This window comes from Dermatophagoides farinae, chromosome 6, assembly GCF_024713945.1.
Source record: "Dermatophagoides farinae isolate YC_2012a chromosome 6, ASM2471394v1, whole genome shotgun sequence".
Lineage (NCBI taxonomy): Eukaryota > Metazoa > Arthropoda > Arachnida > Sarcoptiformes > Pyroglyphidae > Dermatophagoides > Dermatophagoides farinae.
The window spans coordinates 442798-459095 of record NC_134682.1 but is presented as its reverse complement, the minus strand read 5'-3'; the positions used below and the strand labels follow the sequence as shown (position 1 = coordinate 459095).

The following is a 16298-nucleotide window of genomic DNA, read 5'->3' as shown; positions in this document are numbered from 1 at the left end:
ATTATTTTTCGCGGGGCCATCCTATGTTACTATGACGTAATCACGTGATTAGAAGCCGGCATGCATAGACAGCCAGACGCTATTTTTTTTTTGTTTTGATTTTATGTTTTCTGTAAACAGGAATCTTTTTTTTTTCTTGCCATATGGCATCATCATTTTCAATATAAATTTCGAAATTTTGTTTCCAAAACTTTGCTTATTATCGTCCATAAAAGGACTTTGATCGTGTTTTATCATCATCTCTATTTATTGACATAAATACTGTTCTTTATTAGAAAAAATGTCAATCGATTTAAATAAAAGTTTTTGATTCAACACATCGCTATTTAATGATTCTCTATGTAAAAACAAAAATCTAGATCATCATCATCATTTTAATCTGAATAAATCCTGCCTGATTGATTAATCATGTTATCAATTTTAAGATTCATATCAATTGAACCTGTAGTATTTTTCTATGTGTTGGCCATATTTGCCGAATATGATGTTGTCGGGGATTTGTTCTACGTTAGTAAATGTATTGATCATCTGAAATTGAATGCTACGGATCAATTACATCTGTGTACTGAAGATCTTAAACATAATAAAAGTTCAGAAATATCTAATGCCGTTTCGAAAGAAGCTAATGATGCTCAAAAAATTTATAATGGTATTCTTTATGCTACCTCGATCATTTCATCATTCATTGCAGCTACATATGCAGATAGACAAAGTAAATTCTGGCCAATCATTATTCCAATAATTGGTTCAGCCATCGTTCAGTTGTTTGTTCTGGGCTCATTGTTCAATAATTTTAGTGATGAAATTCCATTCCTATTTCAATCAAATGGTTCATTTATCATATTCATTTGTTCATGTATATCGGGTATCACCGGTGGAACATCGACATTATTGGCAAGTTGTTTTGCACATGTTGCCGAAAAATGTCCACAATCACAACGAACATCAAGAATTACGATCGTTGAAGCATGTCTTTTTGGTGGTGGATTTTTTGGCTTCACTTTTGCCGGTGCCATTCTTCGTAGATATCCAAATTCATTGAATCGTTATAATTTGAATTTTGGTTTATTCTTGACCGCACATTTGCTCATGTTATTCTATGTGATCATAAGACGTCGAATGTTTTCGAAGCCTAATCAAACACAGTCATCACAAGTTAGCTATGCTATGTTATTTACATCGGTATTTCGTACAATAACACGTCAACGTGTTTATCGTTATCAACGACGCGTCATCTGTCTAATTTTGTTAGCATACATTGTTATTTCCTATTGGACTGTTGCTATCACTACTATGTTGTTTATCTATACAAGAAATCTTTTGCAATGGCCATCATGGAAATATTCATATTTCAGTAGCGCTAAATTTGGTCTTTGTGGAATTTTTCTATGTCTATTGCCTATCGTTCAATATTTACTTGGTAGCGGAAAATTGGCCATCGGTAGCTATTTTCAGAAACCATTAAATGATGGAACATTGATTACGATTGGTTTATTATCACGAACATTGACCATCATTTTGATTGGACTGTCATCAGTAGCATCGAACGATTTGTTTATGATTTTGGCACTAGTATCAATCATTTTTGCTGAATATCCAATACCAGCTATTCGTTCGATGATTACGAAGATTGTTGAACCGAACGAAAAAGCACAAATGTTTGCCGTTCTAGCAGCTATACAATCTATCTGTTTTTTTACTGGTGGCATCGGTTTCTTAGCGATTTACAATGCCGTTTTGGGACAAATTTTCAGTGGACCAGGATGGATATTTATTATCGTTGGCTTTTTACAATTACTTTCAATGTTCATATTCTGGTACATTGAATATCTGCTCTATCAATCAAATGCCGAACAAATGTCTATTACATCACGAATGCCCAATACTAACATCAGTGAATTAGAACAAAATGAATAGAAAATCATCGATTGTTTAAAATCAAAAACAATTGTTAACAATAAAATAAAACAAAAATTTATTTTACCAATCAATTTACAAAACAAATAGTAAGCAAAAAAAAAGCAATGATGACATTGAAATTGTATGTTAAAGATGAGTGTAAAGGCTTGAACAAATTCGTGTATGATGATTAAGTCGATGATAATGAAATCTGCTATGTCGATTTGGATCGAAACGAATTTTCTGGCTTGTATTATTTTGATTAATATTGCTAACGATGAATCGATGATATGTTTGTCGTGTTTTGAATCGATAATTAACACTTTGATTATACCATTCAGAATTTTTATATGGTATTGTTGTTGAATGTATTTTAACTTTTTTCGGTGCACCATCTATACAAAGAAACAAACAAACAAACAAAAAAAAAATTATTCAACTATTCATTTATTCATTCAATTCTCATTCTTACCATCTTCATCATCAGTGGTATTTTTCGGTGGTAATCTATGACCATCAAATACAATCAAACATTTGGATGGATGTTCTGATTGTACATCCGACGAATCATCAAAATCTTGTTGATAAAGGAATACTTTTTCATATTGTTTATGTGATGAATCCAGCAATGAATCAGTGAACATTGAAAGTGATTCATTTTTTGGCATTTTTGTCGTATCGGTTGAGAGCATTGATTCAAGTAAACCAGTACCTTTCTTTTTATGTGATTTATTTGGTGATTTTTCTGAATTTTGTCGCTCAATGGCCGATGTAATTGAATGATGATATTCTTTTTGTTTGTGTTTTTGTTTTCTATTGTTGGGAACCAATTTACGCCAATTTTTTAGCCAAATTTCAAAATTTCCATTCAATTTCAGCGTTTCAATCACAGGAACCAATGAACCATATAAAGAATCACCGAAAAATTCTGCAAAAAATTTATAAATTGAATCACTTTGTTCGACGATAACTAAATCATCCGGTTTTTGAGTCATTAATAAAATTAAACCTTTTAGGATTAATTTTACAACCATAAGTATTCTGCATAATACTAGATTTCTTGTATGTTGACAAATTAGAATTTCTTTACATTGTTCATCATGTTGTTCATCGTAGTGAAAATAACAATAGAAAAATGATTGTTCATCAGTCAATAATGGCAGTAGATAACGTATACACATATCGAAACCAAGAAAATGAAACAGATTCAATATGGCAAAGTCTATAGATGATATGTTCAAACGAAGAAGATTATCATTATTATCGATTGAAATTTGTGCACGATTTCGGATTTTTGAACACAAAATTTTCATCAGACGATGTTGAATATCGGTGAATGGTATGGAAAATTTGTATAATAATTGTGTAAACAAATATGAAGAATAGGATCGTATCTGTAATACTAGAGGATATAATTGGAAATAGCTAACAAGCGTACAGGAAACATTCAACGAGTTGGATTCAAAACAAAACATCATAATTGTTTCGGCGAAATCTTCAAAAATTTTCGAATCAAATGTTAAATCAACAAATTCATCATTTCGTATCATTGAACCAAGTACAGTCAATAGTCTTGATATTGATTTTAATCTCGTTTGATTGAAACGGATTAAATCAATTTCATCATCATCATTGGATGGTGAAAGTTTTTCCCATGAAATAATTGTATTACGTATGAAATAGAATAATGGACATAACAATGATTTGACTGAACGATTTTTCGACAGATCATTTAGGAATACTTTTAGACAACGATTTTGTTCTTTCATTGATGATATTTTCGAATTGTTTAACAATAATTCAGTAAGTTTTTGAAAATAATTGTCGATTAGATTAGATTTTCCACTTAAATAGTAGATATTATCACAGATAGGATTCGTAAGGCTAAACCAATCAATATCGAAAGCGCGCATCAGTTTATTTCCTCCATTTTCTTCTTTTTTAGTGGTGGTGTTAATTTTCTTCAGTATTTTCATAGTTTCCATTTTGAGATCAACTATATTATGTTTTGCAATGAAAATTTCAGCCGATGGCACTTGTATAAAATAATTTTCATGGTCTATCGTTTCATTATCATCATTATTGTTATTATTATTTGATGATATAGTGTTGTTATGACCGAAAATCAGATCACAATCAAGTTCTTGCATTGCTTGAAAAACATTTTTGGCAGACAATTTTGTACAAAATGAATGCCTCATAAATTGTGATGAACAATGTATCAATTCACGTATCCTGTAGCTTACATCTTCAGAAATTAATAAAGCTGCATCTTCTGTTAATTCTTGTTGAATTTCATTTTGTTCAGAGATTATTTGTATGGTTTCAAGTGGAAAAACAACTGAAGAAATTTCAGAAGAATCTTGATCAACAGCGGCTAATATTTCTGAACTATCAGAATCATTTGAAGATTTTTCATCATCATTATCGTCATCAACTGTATCATCAGAACAAGAACTTTGTTCATCTAAATCAGAAGATGCATTGGTCAAACTGGAAGCATCGGAAGCATTAGTACTAGAACCACCACCATCATCCAATGATTCTTCTTCAATAAGATGAGAATGGCTATCACTATTGAAACCATTAAAATCTTCGGGTTCATTTTTTATAGACATATTTGAAACGACGTTATCAACGACCGCCATTCCATCTACCATTTCAGCATCACTGTTGATCATATTCAGCATTTCATCGTAAGAATGTCTAAGACGACGAAGAATAATGATCGTATCAAATTCAAATTGTGGAATTTATTATGACAATTCCAATGATTCTTGAATTTTTCACTATCTAAAAACAACAAAGCAAATATACAATGTGCGAGTATGCCTGCCGGTATCACGGTATCTATGAAACGATCATCATCATATATAAAAATGGTCACATGGTTTACAAAAATAAAAATCTGTATATTTCACATGTGATTTACAATTGATTTTTTAATAAAAAAAATCATTCTTTTCACTATGATGATTATCTCATTACTTGGACCATTAACATTTCGAATAAAATTGATTGCACCATACCGATCATGTGCCACCATCACAACAATCTTTAGTGAACCAAATAAATTTAAAAGTAAATTCGATTATTCATATGTACCAGCGGTGTTGAGAGATATTGAAAACAAATGGAAAAATAAAGTCGATGGATATTGGAATAATGTTGTTTCGAAACAACAAACAACTTCCCGACACAAAATATGTATTGTCAATGTTTCCATATCCAAGTGGACAGCTGCATTTAGGTATTACAATTGGGATTTGTTTTTTTTTTCGTTGAAAGATAATTGATCCATTATGATAATTTCATAAAAATCAGGCCATACTCGAATCTATACAACGGCAGATTTGCTTTTTAAAACCAGTTTTTTATGTGGCGAAAATGTTGTGAATCCTATGGGGTTTGATTCATTTGGATTACCAGCTGAAAATGCTGCTAGAATCAACAATCAGGATCCATTTGTTTGGACCAATTCGAATATGAAACAAATGAAAAGTCAACTAAACAATCTTGGTTATCATTTTCATTGGCGTGAAAGTACATCGGATCCTTCGTATTATCGTTGGACACAATGGCTTTTTTTGGAACTATTCAAATCTGGCCTAGCATATCAAGGAATTAGTCAAGTAAATTGGGATCCAATCGATTGTACAGTATTGGCAGATGAACAAGTTGATTCCGATGGTAAAAGCTGGCGAAGTGGTGCTATTGTAGAGAAACGATTCCATAAACAATGGTTCATTAAAACGAATGCCTTTGCCGAAGATTTATATGCAGGTGATGATATTATCGATACTGGTCATTGGAGTTTTATTCTAGCTCATCAAAGATGGTGGATACAAAAACCAAATGGTTATTTATTCTATTTGACTATGAGCGAAAATGATAAATCCGGTTTGGATAATATTTTACAAATATTCACACCATATCCAGAATTATTTTGTACGCCGAAAGCTTTCATTGGAATTTCGAAACAACATTGGCTTTCATATGGTAAAAAACCTGGTGAAATTGTAGGACAAATTAGAAATCCTTTTCTTAAATCCAATGAAAAGATTGATATCAGATTGATTGATGATGAAAATTTTCCACCATCAACACAAGCAACATTGTTTACGGCAAGAGAAACGCATCCAGATGAAACAAAACGATCAGAAGTATTGAATCGAGCTAGTTCACTGGGACTTGGTGGATATTATACTTCACGTTCATATCGAGATTGGTTAATTTCACGTCAACGTTTCTGGGGAACACCGATTCCAATTGTTCATTGCAAGAATTGTGGTCCAGTTCCTGTTGATGATCAAGACTTGCCAATACAATTGCCTCACATTGATTATTCGAAAATATCCAGTTTTACAAGCACAGATATTTCTAGTCCATTGAAAAATTTTGCACCCAATGATTGGCTTAGTGTTGAATGTCCAAAATGTAAAACTGATGCGATACGTGAAACCGATACATGTGATACATTTTTTGATTCATCATGGTATTTTTTACGATATTTTACCGAACCTAGTGACCGAAAACCTTTTGATAAAATTCGTTTGAGACCTGTTGATTGTTATATCGGTGGCAAAGAACATTCAGCATTACATTTGTTCTATGCTCGTTTTATCACACATTTTCTTCAATCAAAAGGATATCTGGAATTTCGTGAACCATTTCATACGTTACTCATGCAGGCCATTGTAAAGGCACGTACATATAAATTGAATGGAAAATACATCACTGCAATGGAAGCTGAAGATCGAAAAGATGTGGAAGTTACGTTTGAAAAAATGTCCAAATCAAAAGGCACCGGAATTGATCCTGATTTACTGGTACAACAATACAGTTCGGATGCAGTCAGATGGACTATACTTTCGGTTGGAAATCCTGAATCCGAACGACTTTGGGATAGTGAAGAGAAAGAATTTGGTCCAACTTTTGTATTCTTTCATCGAATACTATTGACCATTGAAGAATATTTGGCCGTCAAATGTGGTCAATTAAAAACCAAGCCATTGGATGCAGGAAAATATGATGAAATCATAAAAGATTTCAGTAAGCAAACTGATCATCATATTTTCAATGTTTTATATTCGATATGTTCAAGTTATCAAATTCGAAATGGTACATCAACGATACATAAATTGATCAATCTATTACGAGCCAATATTCGAAACGATATTGTCCATACAAAAGAATATGAACGTGCATTAGCATCATTGATCATAATGTTATCACCATTTGTACCATGTTTTGCTTCCGAATGTTGGCAAGCATTTACAAGTCAATTGAAAGCGAATGAATATTCCAAATCGTATGGATTCGATTATAGCAAAAATGTTGTCGAACAAAAATGGCCAAAAATAATTGATTCGAATTTTATGTACATTGTTCGTTTCACTTGTCGTAACGAAAATGGTCGTGAAGAAGAGAAAAAACGTATCAAAATACCATTGAAATTATTACAATCATGGTCTGTGAATGAAATTCGAAATTTATTCAAATCAATTGATGAACATATTGAATGGATTGAGATTGTGAAAAATTGTTCAATAGTAATACGATTGAAAAATCAATCCATTGATATACCACCGATTCGTGATGAGTTTGTTGATGCTTGATGATGTGATTCATTAATATTTTCGTTTTTGTGCACTAATGTAGAATACTTATGTAAACATTTACTAATTAGATATATTATTAATTAAAAACAATCAATAAAAAACCAACCATTATTACCACGTATGAATGCATCACCATATTTTTGTTTCAATTGTCCATTTACATATTCTTCAGTCTGTTCTAATGCTATATTTAAATAACCATCCAGACAAGCTAAAACGCCTGTAATAGAAACATCCATTAATGATGGTGATATAAATAAAATTCAAAAAAATAAATTACCACGATAATCGACTCCAGAATTCAGTTTGACAACCACTGGACGTCCAATGATTTGTTTGAGGAAATCATTTGGTGTTTGTTTTCGGCTACTCATTTTTTTTTGTATTTTGATCGAGGATTAATTATGCTGGAGGATCACAAATAAAAACGTGTTTACTTGGTTCATCATTAAAATACGTTACAAATCAAATTTCAATTCAAGATTCGCCTAAACAGGTGACCTATCTATCAAGTGAGCAGTTGGCTTAGTAAGTTGGGGGTGTGGCGCAGATGGTAGCGCGATCGCTTAGCAATGTACATATTAATTTTACATATGCATTGTACTAGTATGCGATAGGTAGCGGGATCGATACCCGTCACCTCCATCCATACAAACAGCCGACTATTTCTTTTTTATTCCACTCTCCAAAATCGGTCAGCTTTTTTTTTGAAGAAGAGGCACATGCAAAAAAATTGGCAATGCCGCTACCAATTTAGAGATTTTTCCGATTTGTACTTAAAAAATAAATCAACGAACTTGCAATCTATGAAAAATGGGATTTTTAAAAAGTTGTCGGTGTGGAAAAAATCAACAGATTTTTTAACAGTTTAAACATCATTTTTGCATTGTGTAATTCAGTGATTCTCAACCACTGTGCGCCAATGCAGTGTGCCGCAACAAAAAAAAGGTTGAAAATCACTGGTGTAATTGTTTAATCAGCTGTTTGTGGCTATAGTTGAAAAACATGCATGAATTAATCAATGAAAATGAAATCGTTCCATTTGATTTTAAGACGTCATCTGTCATCACAAAGCTGGATGCAACGACATGTTCGTGATACATTTGTAAAACAATCTCGTTATCAAAATTATCGTTCACGTGCAGCATTTAAATTAATTGAAATGAATAAACAATATCAATTATTGAAACCTGGAATGATTGTAATAGAATGTGGTGCAGCACCAGGATCATGGACACAAGTTATAGTCGAATGTTTAAAGCTTAAACCGCCTGAATGCCATAAAACCGGGGCGGTTATTGCTTTGGATAAAGCAGATTTCGCCACCATACCTGGTGCTATTTGTTTACCAAAAACCGATTTCACTAGCCACATAAGTCAAGCCAGAATTTTATCCGCATTAAATGATCGAAAAACTGATCTTATATTAAGTGATATGTCACCAAATGTTACTGGTCAACATGATTATGATCATGAACGTATTCTGCAATTGGTCTATTCAACAGTACGATTTGCATCTATTTGTCTCAAAGATCAGGGAAATTTTCTAACAAAAATTTTCAATGGAAATCAAACAGAAAAATTAATTGAAGATTTAAACCTGATATTTCAAAAAGTACGAAAAATTAAACCAGAAGCTAGCCGTATGGATTCGACTGAATTGTACATTTTGGCCACCGGATTTAAAGGTCGTGGATGATAACAAATGTTTCCGTCTGTATAAATAATAAAAACAATTTTATTGTGCAATTTTGAGCAACAAAAATAACGATGAATTTCCTATTACATTTCAATATTTTGTAAAAAGGAAAATTGAAAATTCCAATTTTAAATAATAAAAAAAAATAAAGACAAATTATTAGTACACAAGTTTTTGATCATATCACAAAATATTTGCTGCACAAATTCATTATTTGATGAATGTTTTGGATCCAAACACATCCAAAGATTTGAATCGAAACTTTGGTTATTTACAATAAATTATAAATAAAAGGAGTACGCAATGAGGATTTGTATATGGTAACTGTCGAGTCTGAAGTGGCTATTGCAATTTTTGCCTAAAGAAAATGGTAAAAGAAAAAAATTTTTAAAAATAAATACTTTTTAAAGGATCGATATATGAAATAATTACTTTAAGCGGATGAAACGAAATATTCTGCACATATCGATTACGAGTTTTTAACGTCAATCCTTTGAATGTATCCCATGAAAAGTATTGAATTTCAGAATTTTCATAATCAAAGGCACTGGAAAAAAAGAAATGATTTTGAAAATTGAAATTTTCAATTTAAAAAAAATTTGGTTATTATATTATATAAACATACCATGCAAACACATCAGTTAGATCATGAAACACCATCGAAGTGATTGGCTTTTTTGTACATTCAATACGAACTGCTTTGGTTGTAATACGTTTATCATACCAACAAATATCACCATTAGCATGTCCACTGACCATATTTATAGAATCTGAATGTGTTTGAAATTTCGCATTAATAACTGGTGTCATTTTTGATGTAAACGATAATACACGACCATCGTTTGACATGACACGATCATCGAATACACGAACAGCTCCATCTTCACAACCAACAGAAATAAAATGATTGGAATCAGCAGCAGTTTGTATTGACGTGACAACATCGCTTCCAGTGACAATATCCCGGATTTTACTTTCATGATTAGCATCCCAAATTCGAATGGTCTTGTTATCACCACCAGCTATGATTCTTTGTTTTTGGTCATCATAGGCCATTACAAATCGTTTTCGAGATTCCGTTCGCAACGGTAAATCTTCAAACATGAAAAAAGCCGATGATAATTTTGGCACAGATAATCGGTGACCATCAGATGATGATGATTCATATTCTTTCATGGATACTTCAGAAAATGTTAATGGAAATAAATTACGCCAAACACGAATAGCACTATCATCAGTGGCGACCAAAAGTAATGCTCTTCCATGAGTATTAATTATATGCAAATCGGTTATTTTGGCACTAGAAAGTTGATCATTTTTAAATGTTTGTACGTCATAGTAATCAGCGGCTACAACAGGGGCATTCGAATTTGAATAGTTCCAAAGTGAAAAATTATGATCATCGGCTGTAACTAGATATTTTTCAAATGGATGAAATTTCATTAAATGAGCCATCATTTTTTTCGTCTCTTTTCGTGGTTTATTCGTTGTGACAAGATCATCATGTAGAAGCTTGGTTTTAGCTTGACAATAATAATTTTGTATAATATTCATTCGCCATTCACTAATTTCATCATGATAATTGAGCTCCGTATTTGCACAGCAACAGATACCGGCAGGTGAACATGGTTGACTAAATTGTTTGGTGCACCAATCAACAAATGCTGTCGTTATTAGTGGTTTTCGACAAGCTTGATATTCGCTGATTGAATTATTTTGAGGAGATATCGATTCTTTACTCGAATTGGCTGGTATATTATTATTATCACATAATCCATTTGTAGAGGGAGCATATCTATGATCTTTCTTTTCATTCAACAACGAAGGATCTTTTCCAAAGATTTTTCTTTTCATTGTATATTGATTGATGAATAGTGCATGATTACTAGAATGAGGCAGATATGGACTGGTTAAACCGGATACAGATACACGACCAGAATGATGTTTCATTTGTTCATTGTTCATTGAAAGTGGCTTTTCAACATACTCCATTGAATTAGTTAATGGGGATTCATTTGAAAGATATTTCGAACGATTAGTAGGCGATGATGGTTCCGATGAATCAGAACAATTATCTTTGCTTGTGAATGCTTTTGAACTGATATCATTATAAATGATAGATGCTAAGCTTGCTACTTCTGGATATGGATCCATTCGATACAATTCAATCACATGCCATACCCTGTCGAAAATACTAGTCAATGATTGTGTCGAGGCGTTCAATGGGGAACTAAATGAATGTGAATGTTTCATTTGAACGCTATTTGGTGGTGTAATTTGAGTTATTAAAGAGTTAGTAAACTCATTGATTTTGTTCAATTTAGCTAATAATAAATAAAAAAAAACAAAGAAAAATTAATAATCTTCTCTAGTATGAAATGAATATATTTGTATACTCACCATCTGAATTGGTATTTTCTGGCACTGTTAATAGCTTTTGAGAAATTCTTTCACGTGACATTTGTCGAACATTAAACCCTGGATCACCTTTTAAATTGATGATGAAATCAGCTTCATGATTAAGACAAAGAAATTAATCAATTACATATATAAAGAACGGAAAAAATCCAACATACCTGCTGTGAAACTAATTGGAATGTTAACACTATTATTGTTGTGATTTACCGATAACATTGACTGATGAATTGATGAATCAAAAATTGCATCTTTTACAGAAAATTTATTCGGATCATGTTGACGAGCAATATGATCTTCGAAGGCTTTTTTACGAAAAATTGGTAGAAAATTATTTTCAAAAATCAATATAAACCAATGCAACGCCACCAACAATTCTTTTCGAACCAAAGGTGATGAATCATAATAGACTTTTTGTAATAATATGGACACAATATTTCGATCAATTTCATTTGCATGTTCATTACGTTGTGTAATGCTATTGATGAATGTACCTAAGGCAAAAACGGTAGAAGCTCGAACTTCAGGCACGGAATGATTAAGTGATGAATAGAGTTGTTCGTGCACAGCATTTCTAGTAGCCAGCCATCGATTGTCTTCATTATTTTCCCATACATTACCCAAACAAATTATCAGCCATTTCTTTAGATTCGGATGATCATATGTATCATCCATCAATAGATTGAGGGCAATATCAATTATCGATCCAAATTGACAATCAGAATTATTCTGTATAACAACTCGTTGTCCATTCGGATTATGGCGAATCATTACGGATAATATGAAAGCACTCATAACTTGATGATTGATTGATATGTTAGAATCGGTTAAAACTACCATAAAATATCGATGTGTTTTATCACGTATCAATTCATTCTGTGAACTTTCATCGATAGCTAATATTTTAGCCCATATAAACACTAGAAATGGTCGAAGCTCTCGAGCAGATGTTTGTAGCAATTTAAGTACATAGGGATAAATTCCAACCGATAAGGCCTATTAAAAATGTCGAAGAAAAATTAATGATAAATCATGAGAAACAAATTCAACTGATATTTACCAGATTTACTGCCCAGGAACCAAGATTTAAAAAATTACCCAGCAAATCAAGTGCACGACAACGATGAGCTTGACTAAGAAGAACTTGAAGTACGATTGGCAATTTTTCTGGCATCGTTCGTAAATGTGAATCTAATTTGAGCCATACTTGAAAAGCGGTCAATTGTTCAGCAAAAAATGGCGATGGTACATAAATTTGTGGATTAGTTTTGATTTCTTCATTTTTAAATAATTGTGATAAACAATGATCGACGGCAAAATCCCATGCTTCCCACATTGGATGTGAATGAGTAGATTTTATATATGGATTAGATACAGGTGTACAATCATAACAACGTAGTATACGTTGAGCGAGTAGAAAGTTTCGAAATAAACTGGCCACCAATGAATCCTGACGGAAAAGGCGTTGAAATTGTTCACGTGGCAAAGTGTTCCATGCAATAGTATCGGTAACGGCAGTGAAAATCCAATGTAATTCACCAAGAATCGATTTACGGTCATTTGTTTGGCCAGGAATTTTATCAATAAAATCTAATGTATATTCAGGCGTTAATTTTCGACCATTCTTTTTGAGAAACCATAGTAAATATGTCTTGATGGGAGTCGTAAGACAAGATGTAAAAACATCGGCTGGAAGATCTGGATGTAATTGCAGTATTTCACCTTTGCTACATGCAGCCAATAGTATACAATTTTGATAATTTGGAACCGGTGGTGGTCGCATGCTGCCATTGACCAGATCAACATCTTTTGTAGTCAGAAAAGCTCCAGAATTTATATTCATTTCATATTCTTTTTGATGTTGTATGGCGGATTGTTGAAATATCTCGAGAATTATACCGGCATTTGAACAATCAAATACATAGATTGATGGCGAACCCATCCATTGTTGAAGATCATACAATGACAAAGGTATATACTGGGTATAGTTACGATTGAATACCCATATTTCGCCATTAAGTGTTGGTTTCGGAACACCATGTCCATTATAATGAAATAAAACACGTTCTTCTTTCGAATTTTTACGCAATGATGTGCATAATTTTTTTACATCTTCAATAGTTGGATCAATCAAATGTTTATAACGTGGACGTGAATTCAATCGTTCATATTGTTTCATTAGATTATTAGCTATTGTATCGGAAGCTTTACTAGCAGCTGATGCAAATGGATCGGTCCATGATTGTAAAACTGCATGTGGAATTGGTTTGATTATATCCGGTGGATCAATACCGATATTCAAACAAAGAACAATACCAACGCTTACGGTTTTCATCTGAAACAATGATAAAATTGATGAAATTAAAAAAAAATTAGATTTTTAATACAGTAATACCACGCTTAACGCGGGGTTAGGTTCCAAAAATTTTGAGCCGAAAGAGAAACAGCGCTAAGCGGGGTATTACTGTATTCAAAAAAATTAAATAAAAAAAAATACATACACGTTCTTTAGAACGCCAATTCTGATTTATATGATCATCATGGCCTTTAATTTCATCCAAATGTCTTGGATCAATGAAAACATCACGATAATCATCACCAAATTGATTATGAATACATGAACCACTACTATCAGATGAAATGGTTAATTTATCTGTAGTAGTACAACAACCACCACCACCATCAGATGTTATTGTTGTAGAGATACTATGACGCAATTTTTGTTGTTGTCGATGATGGTGATGATTCGTGTTATTATTATTGATAAGATTATTATTATTATTATTATTATTCATCATTGAAATCATCATCATCGTCGTCGTCTTAGATATTGATGATTCGCCAACATGTTGATGAAATTTTTTTCTTTCACGGCCAACGAATAAACTCATAAGAATGAAGATTTTTAATTTTAAAATGGAAAATTTTCATGCATATATAAATAAAAACTGCTGAAATGAGAACAAAAAAAAAACAAATTGATTCTGAAAAGAGAATAAAATGAAAAATTGTACGATACACACACACACACACACAGAAAAATTTTATTTTCTATCAATCAATCGATTGATTTGTTGGCAAATTTTACAATAGAGAACAAAAAAAAAACGATTTTTAATGATAAGCAAAATTTGTATAAAAAAAAATTTACCAATTAATTATATATATGTTGATGATGATTATGATACAACAACAACAACAAAGAAAAAATCTCAAAAATTTTTTATTTTTATCCAACTAAAAAAAAAAATCCACATAATAAATTTTTATAAACAAAAATTTTTTTCGACTTTGCTTTTGGTGATGAACGACACTATCGATTAACATGCTGGATTGTTTATTTTTGTGGCACATCATGTGCCATGCATTCACATGATGCATGTGTGAAACATTTTTTTTTTGTTTTTGCGCGTGAATTCTTTTTTTTGTTTTGTTCATTTACAATTGATGATGGATGTCGCATGAATTCGTAAAAAAAGGCTCGAATTTCATAATTATATACAAACGTGGTTCTGTTTTTATTGAGAGTTTGCCAATCAATTGATTGAAAATGTAATTCTACCACTCGTTTTTAGGGTTTTACATTGATGAATTTTAGCTTCAAATTTTCGTGATAATTCCAAACCAAATTTTGTTGCACGCTATTTTAGGGGAATAATAAAAAATTATATTACGTTATATTATGCCAGTGTTTTTTTTTATAGGAAAAAAATTTTCATACTTCAAATAGTAATGGCAATGAATCAGTACTTATTGATCCATGGCGAATTTTTTTCATTAAAATAATTTGATCAGGTGGAACAAAAGCCACGGAAATGGTTCCGACACTTGCTTGTTCCTCTTCCCAGGTAGCATCGACAACAAATTTTGAACCAATTTTTGTATAACTTGTCACCAATGGTACACGGCTAGCATCCAATGGAATTGATTCAAATTCATCTTCGGAAACGGTGAATTCATTCTGATCAATACTTAGAATGTTGATTTTAGGAATCCTTAATAATTTAGTTTGATCAAAGAAAAAAAAATTATGAGAAAAAGGAAAGCTTTAATAAAAACAAATTCATACCGAACATCGTTCAAGGCAGTTTTGATGGCAATTGAGGTAATATCAATCAATGATGATAATGATGAACATTCAAGAATGACAATATCGATATGTAAAACAAAATATGATCGGTTCGGTACAATAATTAACTTTTCTAGATCAATAAAATCTGGTAGAAATTCGGAAAACAATGCTTCAATCTGACAGGTGATATCTTCACCTTTTCTTCCTTCAAATGCAGGTGATGCAATGGCAGAAATATCGGCAAAAACCTGGACACGTCCTTTTGTTCCATTCTGAGCTTGATGTTTATCATCATCATCACCATCATTGCTATTGACGATCTCTTCTAATTCAAGTTTGATTCCAACCAAAACATCAGTGTTTCCAGATCGTGCATGTGCTGAACCGCTACAAGTTTCAATAACATTCTGTTCAATCATTACCATACGATGATCATCACATGATCGGCCATCCGAACGAATATTCAAATCAACGCCATTTATAATGAATAGACGTTCACCTTCACTAATTTTATTTATAATATTCATCACAGACATTATTTTCAAATTTGACAAAATCAATTTTAAAAAAAAAACACACACGATATAGACGC

The 16298-nt window shown here is 32.1% G+C and overlaps 7 protein-coding genes across 8 annotated transcripts; 3 read left to right on the top strand and 4 right to left on the bottom strand.

Moving 5' to 3' along the window:
- The first annotated feature begins 65 nt into the window (after positions 1–65).
- Positions 66–1974, top strand: LOC124493944 (lysosomal proton-coupled steroid conjugate and bile acid symporter SLC46A3). Its single transcript, XM_047057068.2, has one exon. It carries the CDS (start codon positions 409–411, stop codon positions 1915–1917), a length of 1509 nt encoding a protein of 502 aa, XP_046913024.2. The 5' UTR covers positions 66–408; the 3' UTR covers positions 1918–1974.
- On the bottom strand, positions 1949–4741 carry LOC124493942 (uncharacterized). Its single transcript, XM_047057066.2, has 2 exons — positions 2372–4741; positions 1949–2294 (listed from the first exon to the last, which is right to left on the bottom strand). Exons 1-2 carry the CDS (start codon positions 4587–4589, stop codon positions 2047–2049), a joined length of 2466 nt encoding a protein of 821 aa, XP_046913022.2. The 5' UTR covers positions 4590–4741; the 3' UTR covers positions 1949–2046.
- Positions 4742–4819: 78 nt separating this feature from the next.
- On the top strand, positions 4820–7639 carry LeuRS-m (Leucyl-tRNA synthetase, mitochondrial). The gene is given in 3 exon segments (XM_047057065.2): positions 4820–5093; positions 5095–5149; positions 5224–7639. Coding segments are annotated over 3 exon segments (2574 nt in total). The 5' UTR covers positions 4820–4868; the 3' UTR covers positions 7518–7639.
- Positions 7371–7988, bottom strand: LOC124493946 (U6 snRNA-associated Sm-like protein LSm6). The gene is made up of 3 exons (XM_047057070.2): positions 7801–7988; positions 7627–7740; positions 7371–7564 (listed from the first exon to the last, which is right to left on the bottom strand). Exons 1-3 carry the CDS (start codon positions 7892–7894, stop codon positions 7530–7532), a joined length of 243 nt encoding a protein of 80 aa, XP_046913026.1. The 5' UTR covers positions 7895–7988; the 3' UTR covers positions 7371–7529.
- Positions 7989–8461: 473 nt separating this feature from the next.
- Mrm2 (Mitochondrial rRNA methyltransferase 2) lies at positions 8462–9389 on the top strand. Its single transcript, XM_075732147.1, has 2 exons — positions 8462–8998; positions 9053–9389. Exons 1-2 carry the CDS (start codon positions 8542–8544, stop codon positions 9217–9219), a joined length of 624 nt encoding a protein of 207 aa, XP_075588262.1. The 5' UTR covers positions 8462–8541; the 3' UTR covers positions 9220–9389.
- Positions 9243–14931, bottom strand: raptor (regulatory associated protein of MTOR complex 1). 2 transcript variants are annotated; one of them, XM_075732143.1, is made up of 8 exons: positions 14786–14931; positions 14136–14618; positions 12695–13969; positions 11796–12630; positions 11620–11730; positions 9845–11543; positions 9652–9766; positions 9243–9577 (listed from the first exon to the last, which is right to left on the bottom strand). In XM_075732143.1, the coding sequence occupies exons 2-8, from the start codon at positions 14523–14525 to the stop codon at positions 9491–9493; spliced, it is 4512 nt and encodes a 1503-aa protein (XP_075588258.1). In that variant the 5' UTR covers positions 14526–14618; positions 14786–14931; the 3' UTR covers positions 9243–9490. The 2 variants fall into 2 exon arrangements, with proteins under 2 accessions (XP_075588258.1, XP_046913020.2); XM_047057064.2 differs by having other exon boundaries at positions 14136–14585; positions 14786–14891.
- Positions 14845–16210, bottom strand: LOC124493962 (exosome complex component RRP42-like). Its single transcript, XM_047057088.2, has 3 exons — positions 15704–16210; positions 15356–15629; positions 14845–15275 (listed from the first exon to the last, which is right to left on the bottom strand). Exons 1-3 carry the CDS (start codon positions 16129–16131, stop codon positions 15171–15173), a joined length of 807 nt encoding a protein of 268 aa, XP_046913044.2. The 5' UTR covers positions 16132–16210; the 3' UTR covers positions 14845–15170.
- Between the last annotated feature and the right edge of the window lie 88 nt (positions 16211–16298).